Below are 12,000 nucleotides of genomic sequence, written 5' to 3'. Positions count from 1 at the left end.
TGAAAAAGTACTTGTTTGTGAAAGAGGACAAATAAAATAAATTATCTTGTTTTATCAGTGCAGTCACAAGTGAAACTTAAGTTAGTTTATATTGTTGGAAATATACAGTGATAGAGACTCGAACATGTAAGGTCACAATCATTTTTAAAGCATTATCTTACAACTTATTTATCTTATATACAATCTGTATCTATTAACATTCATTTAAAATAAATGATTTATAATAACTGTTAAACTAAAATTGATTGTGTGTAATGGATTACTAATAATATAAATCATATAATTAAATAAATCATATAAAATAATGTAATTATCATTAAAGCCAGACCATTTTTTTTTAGTACTAGTGACCAAATTAGTGACCTAATTTGGAGCAAGATAAACTGGGGGAGTGACTTTTTTGTGTCAGACAAGTGTCAGTTTGCTCACATCTGATTGGTCCAATTTCAGTTTGCGATCTCCAACTCAGAACATAACCTGCCCCGGAGCAGGTTAGCTGTGGAGTGCAAGTTATTATGGCACTGAACGCAGCTAAAAGCCAAGCTACTTTCATGGTACCTAAAACCCAGAGTTGGCGCAAGCTAAACTGAAACTTACCTGGCTAGCCAGCTAATCTGGCTTCATGGTACAGGCCCCAGGTGGCCTACAGCCATAACAATAAAAGTTAAGATGCTGGAGTCTCATTTACAAAACACATGCATGATTTGATGCCAGTTCCATAGATTTGGTCTTACTTTTTCAAATCCTGATTTGTTTTAACTGTTATATTTAACTATTATATTATATTTATATATAACCGTTTATACGGTTATATGCAGGTCTGTAATCACCATATAGAGGGGTACATGTTCATCCCAACATTCAATTGACAGACTCTGAAACTTTGACATTTAGTTCACTTTTACAACATCTGGCAAGTGCAAAAAAAAATTCACATTTAATAAGAATTACTGGCCTATGTTTTATAATTCATTTTTCAGTCTCTACTACTGATGGCAAAAATGAAAATGAATCAATCAATCTGTACTGAAATGTAAAGTAACAAAAAGGCAAGAGCAAGCTGAAAAGACTAAGCATGAACGGGCATGTCATTAGTATATTAAGAACATTTTTAAAATAAATAAAAGTTCACATCTGATGGGCAAAAAAACAAAAATTCAAAGAGGGTACTCAACTATTGTAAACAGTAATAATAATTTTAAAAAGGTAAAAAAAAAAAAAAAAAGGTTGGCACACCATTTTTAGCACCAAAAATGCTAAAAATATTTTCTTATATTAATAGCATTACCATTCAAAAGTTTTGAGGTCAGTATTTTTTAAAGATACTTTTTAAGATACATATTAAATTTACCAAAAATACATTTATAATGTTAAAAAAGATTTCCATTTTAACTTAATGCTGGTCTTTTGAACTTTCTATTCATCAAATAACACTAAAAAAAAACATATTGCAGTTTTTTTTTTTATATTAAGCAGCACAACTATTTAGTACCAAATCAGCATATTAGAATGATTTCTGAAGGATCACGTGCAGTAACAGCTACTGAAAATTCAGCTTTGCCAAAGGAATAAATAACATTTAAAAATGCAACACTGTCATTTTAAATTATAATTGTAATAAATCACATTTTTACGGTTTTATTCTTGCTGAGCATAAGAGACTTCTTTCAAAAAGGTTAAAAAAAACAACCCCCGGCCTAAACTATGGAGTAAGCAAGCATTGGTTTTGAAATAAAGGTTGAACAAGAATATATGAATCTTGATGATCTAGCAAGCATTTCCCAATCCTGCTCAACATGTCCACCCTAGTTCTGGATCTGTTATCTAACATCTGAATCAACTTATCAGCTTATTAGTAGCACTCTCCATGACCTGATTTGGTGGCCTAAGCATTTTGTGAGCACATTTTTTAGTTTTCCCTATTGAGTCAGCACAGCTGTTTCTGACAAAAGTGACCTAACCTGACCTAATATTATGTTCCAATAGCAAACCACTCACACCCATAACTGCACAGTACAAATGCAAAGTTATTCCCCCATTATTGTAAATCATTTAAATATATTGCACTAATAAAACAATAAAACTTTGTTCAGAACTCCCTCATGGAAAATTCAGCTCTCCCCAAACATGATCTGACCACTATTGCGCGAGAGTCTGTTTGAGTCACGAGGTCACATATTAGAAGATGAGGAAAATGGGGCTGCCTCATGCTTGTGACCCAGACAAGGTAATATAAAGTGACAGCGTAAACCATTTCAACACGCATTTCAACGTGGGCGAGTGTATAGCAGGCTTGATCAGGTTAAACAATATACAGCCCACACATTTCACACAAGACAGACAAGACTTAGACCTGGAATTAGATCAAAAGCAAAATTGCTTATGCTGATCTGATATCAGACTGATAATTTAAAAAAAAAAAAAAATTTACATTTAATTGAAAACAGGCTTGTACAAACTGATAAAGTCAAACTAGGGCTGTGACTACTTCAATAATTCAATTGAAATTTGTTCAGTATATTTGCACATTTTTTTAAACATCCCAATTGGATTTAATTTATAGGATGGATTTGATATAGTAATCGAATCATAATGTCAAATTCAGTTACATAAAAACTAGTCAAGTAGTCACACTGCCTGAACTGCTAAACTCTGCCATATTTGAAACCTTTTCCCCCACAATTCTCACCATCTCTGAGGAAAGTGTCGGCGAAGCAGAGGCAGCGCACCACTCCAGACAGCGAGTCGTCTGCAGAGCGGGGCTCAATCCGTCTCTGCACTGGCGTCACCTCAGCATCGTGCTCCGCCAACTGAGCATTGGCCTCCTGCACCTGATGAAGACAAGATAAGCTTCTTAAAGGGAACTAATAATCAACAGGTCAACGGACTCACAAACAATGGCCTCATCCCCTAGAATCACAAAAACCTGAATGTCGTTCACCATTCCTGGCTGGTGGAATGATCTTCCCAGCCCTATCTGGAATGCTGGATCCCTGTCAATCTTCAAGCAACAACTGAAAACTCATCTATTTTGAAACTACTTGACTTCATCCTAAACTTCAAAAAAAAAAAAAAAAAAAAAAAACTTTATCTTTCTCTTTATTTATTCCTTCCCTCGCTAGCTTGTACTTCTTTGAACAATGCATGAGACTTGGTGTTATAAGCACTTCCTCTATCTGTTTGCCTCTAGCAAGATGAATCGCTTTGTGTATTCCCCAATTGTAAGTCGCTTTGGATAGAAGCGTCTGCAAAATGACTAAAATGTAAATGTAATGTGAGATTTCCAGACACTCACTTTACTGGTGGGACTATTGACCACAGCACGTTTCTTTCCTGAGACTCTGCTCTTCCGGATTCTCCTGAAAGACTGGCGCAGGGATTTCTTCAGAGACTTCACTCGAGACAGCGGGCCCTCCATAGCCAGAGAGTCATTGGGGTGTAGAGTGCACCTATGAAAAAAAAAAAAAAAAGTTCCTTTATAGCAAAAGCATAAAAGTCAGATTTTTAATTATATTCCATGAGGTTTTTTGCACTGCAACTGCTGAAGGAAAGTCTTATTCAGATTAAGGTTTACTGCATACCTAGGAAAATTTTACTCATTCATTAGGGAATGCAATGGATAATACATTACTGTTGGTATAAATATAAACATTCATAAAACGATAGTTATTACATAGTCATTACTATTAAAAATTAATAGTAGTAGTTAAATTAGCAGTAAAGTATTTTAAAAGTTTTAATAACAGTAATAATTATAAGATATTTTGTTTTAATATATTTCTTTACTTTAAGTTAATACAGAAATATTATTTTAATTTAAATGTATGAATTTATTATTGTAGTAAATAATAATAATAATAATAATAATAATAATAATATTTAATAGATTTTAATTACTTCAATAAAGGTATTAATACATAAATATATATTTTTTAAAGAAATTAATAATTATCATTATATTATTATTATTGTTGTTGTTAATAATATATTTAAATTACATTAAGTATAATAATAATTTCTTTAAACAATGCTTGTATTATTATTATTACTTTTATTAAAGTAATTTAAATGTATAAAATTATATTATTGTTGTTGTTAATAATAAACATTTGAACTACTTTAACAAAAGTATTAATAATAATAAATACAAAAATATTGTTTTATTTTAAGAAATGTATTATAATCATCATTATATTGTTGTTGTTAACAACAACAATTTTATAATTGGATTGGTTATTATAAGCACATTCTAGCAGCAGATGCTGAGTATGCAAGAATATTTTATAATAATTCACTGGATTCACATGCAATATCTTTGCCAAATGCTTGTTAATCAGTGCTTCAAATTCAAAGTAACAGCAGCTTTGGATGGCCCCTCAAGTTACCTAGCCAGCACTGGACTTCGCCGATGGTAGTCAAAGAGGCCAAAGCCATGACTGGTGCCAAAGGCAATGAGGTTCCACTCTGCGTGCAGGGTTACTGCAGTAACAGCCGCGGGGGGCATGCACTGCACCAGGACAACCGGCTGGAATCCAGGAGCAAACACTACTGAGCCACTCTTAGGAGGCAGCCTGTCATGACCCTTCCACGTGAAACCCTCTCGGTCCTGGAGCAGGTCCACCGTGGCCACGTCAATCATGTGATCGGACTTCTCATCGCTAAGAACCATAACTATAACCTGTGAACAGAGTACAGGTTACAACATTACCATCACTTATTTTTGTAAAGACAACCATTTGAAAGCCTAGAGAGCATAAAGTCATTAGTTTAATAACAAAGTCATTATTTTTGTTTTCTTTGTGCAAAAAAAATATTCTCGTAGCTTCATAAAATTATGGTTGAACCACTGATGTCACATGGACTATCTTAATGATGTCTTCACTACCTTTCTGGGCCTTGACCGTGGTAGTTACGTTGCTGTCTATGGAGGGTCAGAAAGGTCTTACGGGTTTAAGTAATTAATGAGAGAATTTTCACTTTTGGGTGAACTATGGTTAGGAGTTTTCATTATGGTTAGGATGCTGCCTTTGTAGATGGCACACAGCAAAGCCACTTAACTAAGCTTTTTGAAACAAAGCTACTGAATTAAAAATATATTTGCATTAATCATTAAAAACTAGTGATCCTACTTGTCCAGCAGTTCCAGCCACCACCAGTTTTCCGCTGTATTTACAGAGGCTGATCTTCTGGATTCCTAGTCTAGGATCATCACTGTATGGGTCAAAACAGCCCACCTGGAAATAAATGAAAAGCAAACACGGACTGTTATTCTTCTTCGTTGATTCTTAAGGCTGCACAAACAGAGCTGCAATATCCCTGTTATGAGGGACGTATAGTACAAAAACACACCTGAGCCAATCAAGTCCATTCTAACTGTAACAAACAAAATATCTTCCACATGCCAAAGAAAAGTCAAATACCATCTATGCAGCCTTAAAGAAAAGGAATCAACCATATAGCTCTACACATGTTATGAGCAATATAATGCAATCGGTAACAATATAAGACTGCATTTCCTTCCCCTCTAGACACATTGACCCTCAACAACGTCTGATCCCAGCCAAACAGCTGTGGACAAAGACTAGAACAAAGAAAAGTGTATGTTATAAAGAGGGGGGAAAAAAGCAAAGCAGAAGTGCCATCCAGTGCAGCAATGTGCTTCATCTTCAGCAGACGTCAGCAAAGCTTTTCAGCCATCAGACAGACAGTCTGCTTTTAATTAAGGTGCAAAGGAATCAGCTCCAGTGTGAATCCCATATGCTAAAGTGGGCCACGCGCCAGACTGTAGTTGGCGTTTTATGGAGAAGCTGAAGAAGAGGAAAAGGTGGATTAGGAAAACAACAAAAGAGAAGGGAGAGGTCAAGAAACTTGCTAAAGCTTCCCTTGTTGTGAAAGAAAACAGTGAGTAAAATAAAATAAAATAACACTGTCCTGGTGTTCAGATGATGTGATTTAAGCTTTTTGTTTTAAAAGTAAAAAAAAGTAAAAACAGATCTCCCATAAATCCCTGACCTTTCTGAAAGGAGGCCATTCCTCCTCCCCGGCCTGTGTCAGGCTGTCGTTGTGGTCGCAGTCTGTCTGAAAGATGTTGGCTGTGCTCAGTTTGTACAGCGGTTTGAGCGACACTCCTGACGCATCCCAGAAACGCACCGTACCATCCTCATGACTGAAAAAAACAAATACAAGCACACATCATCCTGACGACTGATCCAAATAAACAGTGATGTTTTCATTAAAGCCTGTGGGATGTTTTATAAAAACACTGAAGAAAAATGTAAGCAGCTGTTCAAATAACTTCATTTTGATTTCTCATTAGTGATGGGAAGAAATAAAATAGAACAGAACTAAAAAAAAAAAAAAAAAATTAAAATAAAATAATAAAATAAAATAAAATCTCTCACCCAGTTAACAGCAGTTCTTTCTGGTTTGGATCATGTGCTAAGTTTTTCCCTCCACATATTGGCCAATTCTGTCAAAACACAAGAGGAAAAAACTAAACAAAAAGCACACTCAGGGCGGCCACTTTAACAAAAAAAAACATCTGGCAATCTTTAAATTCTCTAATGAAATGACACTGAATAAGAACTTTGATGCTGGTTTGTGTTTTATTGGTGGTTGTTAAATAAAATCCATTTCAGAAAGACTAAGCTATTAAATCTAAAAATACAGTATGAGCGTGCCGTATTAAATCAATTCATTTCTTGTGTTTGTTTTATGATGTTAATGTTATACGCATAACAGATCTTATACTAAATGCAAATATTTAGTTTTCTGCTGAAGTGAAAGAAAAACGATACATATGTAGAAGCATGACAGCCAACTTTATGTCAGTAATGGAAAATGTCAACACATCATTTTACACATTCTCCAGAATTTGCAAATTGATTTGAAATCCATTCTGCCAAATTTCCTGTTAAAACAACAGAGGACATGTGGGGGGGAAAAGCGCTAGTTTTGGGTTTCTGTATGGGGTCTTTTAATTCACCCACCTCATAGTTCTGCAGAGGACACTGCTGCTGACCCGCACTGATCACTCTCTCCCACAGTTTGGGAGGCACATTTGAGATGTGACATGAACAGGTGATGGCAGAGGAGTGCAGAGGAGCCAGATAGGGAGCAGGGACAGTGGGCCAGCCAGCCATCTGAAGATCAATCACTACCAACTCCTCTTCCAAAAGAACCACAAGCGCTGATGGGTCATCAAATTCTGAGGCACAAAAATAACTAATGTCCATGCGCAGGAAATAAAAATAAACATTTAGCATACGCATGCATCATCAGTAATTTATAGGACACTTATTACAGGAACAGCTCCACAGAAGCAACCAAGGTCCAAGCGCCCCAATCAAGGGTACAATGGTGCTAGCTTAGTAATTGTCCCATGTATGAAAACCTGTAACTAGGGCTGGGCGGTATAACAGTATATATCATGGTAGACATGATACCGTCAAACTGTCCATATTCTGCTGGATCATTTATATGACAGCATATTCATGGTACACTTTGCTATCAATGTGAAGAACACTCAAATTATGCAAGACATGTCCCGAAAAACCATATTCTGGTCCGCATCGGTCAAGTAAATAATCAATAAATATTAACAACATTATTATTAATAATAATAATAATAATAATAATAATAGTAACTGCATGATAATAGAATTAGTAATAGTAGTATTAAATATTATATATTATTCCACAACAAGAACCACCATCCATTACTGAATTAATAATAATAATAATAATAATAATAATAATAATATAGTAGTATTTAGTAAATATTATAAATTATTCCACAACAACAATCACCATCCATTATTGAATAAATAATAATACTAAATTGTTTTTGTTATTACTTCATTAAATATTAATAATAATAATAATAATAATAATAATAGCGTATAATGATTATTATTATTATTTAATAATACATTTTACTTGGAGATGTTTAAAGTCACTAGATAGATAAGGTTGTATAACATAAAACAGATTGGGGTTTAACTTTCAGCTAAATGAATCATATTATGATAGATACTATTACAGTGAAATATAAATTCCTCGAAATAACAGTTAGGTCAAACAATCCACCCTTCTTTTCAGTCATCAGCCCAAATCTTTAAACATTAAGCCATCCCACCGGCCCCATGGGTGGCCTGCTCACCCTTATTGTTGTCTGTGCAGTGAATGGTGAAGAAGTCTATGACACGCGAGGTGAAATCAAGGGTGACGTGGCTGCTGTCCTGGAGGATGGTTAAGCAGTGTCTGTCTCCATAGCTGGCTCTGGGCATACCGCCACTGAACAGCACTAGAGGAGCTCTACAGACACAGAGGAGACCCTCCTGAGAAAACTGAAACATGCGATTATGGGACTTCATTTCTCACACATTACAGCACGCACCCTGATTCTGTTGTCCTCCACAGGATCTTGTTCACGGCTTTGCAGGGAAAGGGGCCTGAGATGAAAAACACCAAAATGAGGAAAACAGAAAGACAAACTGAGTTTAAGAGAAACCACCAAAACTACAGAAATCTTGGCAGAGTATGTGGTAAAAATGGGAAAATATCTTTAGATCCCCCCCAAGCGGTTTGTGTCAACAAACCATCAGCTAATAGTGAAGAGTGCATTTGAGGTTTACGATCCCTTTAATAGGTCTGGAGAAGGATTTTAATGGCCTATTACAAAAGTTGAACGGACTCGAAGCTTTGGTATAGAACAACATTTCCTGGCATTGTGCAAGTTAAGCAAACATTACAGCATGACCAGTCGTCGAGGATCTTATGGCTACTGCAATTACTATCCCTCCATTAAAAACAGCCCAAAACATGAAGTGCATTTTCATGCATGTTAAATGTCTGATTCCAGTCAGAATAAAATAATAACGAGTCTTATTTAAATAAACACTTGACTGAAGTATCTGACTGAAATTGTACTAGACCTGCAGCTCAGCTTTATCCAACATGTATTTACATTAATCGGAAAACAATTATCCTCAAAAGTTTGGGTTAGTAAGATTTCTCTTAATGTTTTTGAAAGATATATGTCTTACACCCACCAATGCTCCATTTATTTGATCAATATAAAATACAGTAATATTATGAAATGTGACCCTGGAGCACAAAACCAGTCTTATGTCGCTGGGGTATATTTGTATCAATAGCCAAAAATACATTGTATGGGCCAAAATTATACATTTTTCTTTTATGCCAAAAATCATTAGGATATTAAGTAAAGATCATGTTCCATGAAGATATTTAGTAAATTTCCTACCGTAAATATCTCAAAACTTAATTTTTGATTAGTAATATGCATTCCTAGGAACCTTGTCTGGACAACTTTAAAGGAGATTTTTTTTTGCACCCTGAGATTCCAGATTTTCAAATAGTTGTATCTCAGCCAAATATCTTAAACCATACATCAATAGAAAGCTGATTTATTCAGCTTGACGCTCATTACTGGTTTTGTGGTCCAGGGTCACAAATATTATAACAATGTGAGAGAATCGTATCCTATTTTACTATATTTTAAAATGTAATTTATTCATGTGATGCAAAGCTGAATTTTCAGCATCATTACTCCAGTCTTCAGTGTCACATGATCCTTCAGAAATCATTCTAATGTCCTGATTCTGAAAAATAGTAGACGTTTTTTTAATTTAGAAAAAACTAATCTGACCCCAAGCTTTTGAACGATAGTGTACACTTGGAAAGACAAATGGAAAATGTAACTTGACCATTGTAATTGCACATGTAAACAAACTTACTGCTAACAAACAATCTGTGTGTGTGAGAAACAAAGAGAAAAAGGGAAGGGTGTGTAATTGGCATGTGTTACGGCTCACCATATGGTATAGTGGATGAGATGGGGTCATGAGTGCAGGGATTGCTGCTGCTGACAGCCCACACCATGTATCCGCCATCACTATGGGAACTAACAAAGCTGTTCCCAGACCGTTCCCAGACCAAACTCTCCAGCTGCTGTAAGAGTGACAGTCCCACACAATACACAGCATCAAAGAAGGGCCAAAGATGATGAAAGGAAGTCAAAAGGTTTGAGTTAAACCATCTGGACATCTCAACTTCAATAACTGATGATTTAAAGATGGAATTAAAGGAGTTTTAATGAATCGTGGACAGACTTCTTGACCTGTTCACTTTGAAAGTCTGAAGTGCAAATTATTTGACATTTACAGAGACTTTAAAACACTGATGTCTATATTTATTTCAGTTCAATGCGTTTCAACCACAACCCCAAAGAGTGTTGAAAACCATTTGAAAGACATCAAACAAACTCACACACAAACCCACCTGCTTTCCCAGGAAGAGGCTGTCTACATGCCGACTGTTGAGGTCCCAGAGTACAACCAGACCTCTGCTGTAACCAATGAGGATTTTATCAGAGTCTTGTGGATGTTCCTGCAGGGACTCCACAGGCCCCAATGATTTTCCACACTTGTACTCCTCTGGAACGCTGAAAAGGGGAATAACCAGAGATGTGAATGACATTACAAATAGCTAGCTTTTATTCAGAAGATTAAGGAAACCTACAGACAGATGACAAAACCAAGCACTACGCTACATCAAGGAACACTGGGAAGATTTATTCTCTTTGTAGTGCCGCTCAACTGCATTTCTATTTGGTGAAAAACCCAAATCCGAGTACACACTACTTTACTTCAGTAGCGCTCTGTGTTTAGGGAGTTGAGAAAACCTTTACTGTAAAACTTCACTCCGCATTTTTTTTCCTCAACCGAATCAAATGCAGGCTTGTGGGGAAAAGCATTTCGCATGGAAAAATGTGCAGGTCTCAGGGTTCAATGAGCGATGAACAAACCACGCTCCAAGCTTTGAGAACAATGTATCGAACATTTGGTAACAATTACTCTTGATTCATGTTTGCAAAGTCTAACGGGGTGAACGGAAAGAAAACAAGAAGTTCAATAAACAAGTCAAAAACAAAAGAAAATATCAGTGGTTTCAATGCAAAAGTAACAGGAGAAGTTGACAACATTATCAGACGCTGACATGCTTAAATTCAGTTTGAAAGCCAGACAAATGATGACCAATCAAAAGCCACAGTCCGGGATTCCTCTGTGGCTGTGGCATGGATTCAAGAGCTGGAATGTGCATGGTACACCCACAGAGTCGGGATGAGATGCAGCCATGAAGGGAAAGAGGAAGAGAAGAAGGCGCATGGAAAAGAAGGAATGGAGTAGTCATCTGGTGGCTTGGCTTCGGATAAGAACAGCCACAAGAAACAAAATTTCACAAATAATAATAATAATAATCCCAGGTTTTTTATGACTGTAGGAACCCTTCATTTACAAAAATAGAAGAATGATATTGTAAATAGTTTTCCAAACTAATTTTCAGTGAGGTTAGTAGAGGATGGCCACACCACAGTGGATGTATATTAGGTTTCATACTTGCAAGCACACAATTTGTAATTATAATAAGTATTCTGAAGACATTAAAACTCACATACATGCCGATCTAGATGCCCCTATGTCTTAAAGAAAAACAAATCGCCAGAAAACACAATGACGTTTTTTTTTTCTACTGAGCCACAGACTATATTCTGGTATTCCAGATCCTGCTGATTCCCAAAGATGAGTGTGCAAAGCTCATATCCCCCCCATTTTAAACGCCTCCTCGGCTGAGGCCCAAGAGATTTGGCACATGGTACAAAAGCATTTTGTTCAGTAGTTTCCTGGCTGACACATACTTATTACCAGTGGCTCAGATAGAATGCCCATTACCCTAAATTGTGCTCAGTTAATGAGCAGTTCAAGGTCTCTCGGAAGCAGATGAAGTCCACATTTAGCCACCCAGGCTATATCTGCAAAAGGGCACACTGGGAAAGCTGTAATTTATCTCCGAGTTAAATAACATCTTTAAAGAGCAAGATGAATAGTTAGTGTGATTTCCTGCCTTGTAGCAGACATAATTACAGCCATTAGGAAAAACAGGTTTCTTCTTAACGAACAGTATATTAAATATTTA

The 12,000-nt window shown here is 36.0% G+C and overlaps 1 protein-coding gene across 3 annotated transcripts in view; it reads right to left on the bottom strand.

The window, feature by feature from the left end:
• The window catches only part of llgl1 (LLGL scribble cell polarity complex component 1), a 38,118-nt gene that overhangs the window by 5,876 nt on the left and 20,242 nt on the right, over nt 1–12,000 (bottom strand). For 2 of the 3 annotated variants that reach the window (XR_009270378.1, XM_058771377.1), the window contains exons 6-16: nt 10,306–10,468; nt 9,840–9,975; nt 8,399–8,453; nt 8,162–8,316; nt 6,990–7,207; nt 6,402–6,469; nt 6,013–6,166; nt 5,130–5,234; nt 4,386–4,678; nt 3,296–3,449; nt 2,690–2,831 (exon numbers count right to left, since the gene is read on the bottom strand). Coding sequence is in view for 2 of the 3 variants with exons in the window: in XM_058771377.1 (XP_058627360.1) it covers nt 2,690–2,831; nt 3,296–3,449; nt 4,386–4,678; nt 5,130–5,234; nt 6,013–6,166; nt 6,402–6,469; nt 6,990–7,207; nt 8,162–8,316; nt 8,399–8,453; nt 9,840–9,975; nt 10,306–10,468 (1,643 nt within the window). In the remaining variant the exon portion in view is untranslated. The remainder of the gene's footprint in view (nt 1–2,689; nt 2,832–3,295; nt 3,450–4,385; nt 4,679–5,129; nt 5,235–6,012; nt 6,167–6,401; nt 6,470–6,989; nt 7,208–8,161; nt 8,317–8,398; nt 8,454–9,839; nt 9,976–10,305; nt 10,469–12,000) is intronic. The other variant, XM_058771379.1, reaches the window with a different exon arrangement.

The sequence above is a fragment of the Onychostoma macrolepis genome, chromosome 03 (assembly GCF_012432095.1).
Source record: "Onychostoma macrolepis isolate SWU-2019 chromosome 03, ASM1243209v1, whole genome shotgun sequence".
In the NCBI taxonomy this organism is placed as follows: domain Eukaryota; kingdom Metazoa; phylum Chordata; class Actinopteri; order Cypriniformes; family Cyprinidae; genus Onychostoma; species Onychostoma macrolepis.
This window is presented reverse-complemented; position numbering and strand designations above follow the sequence as displayed.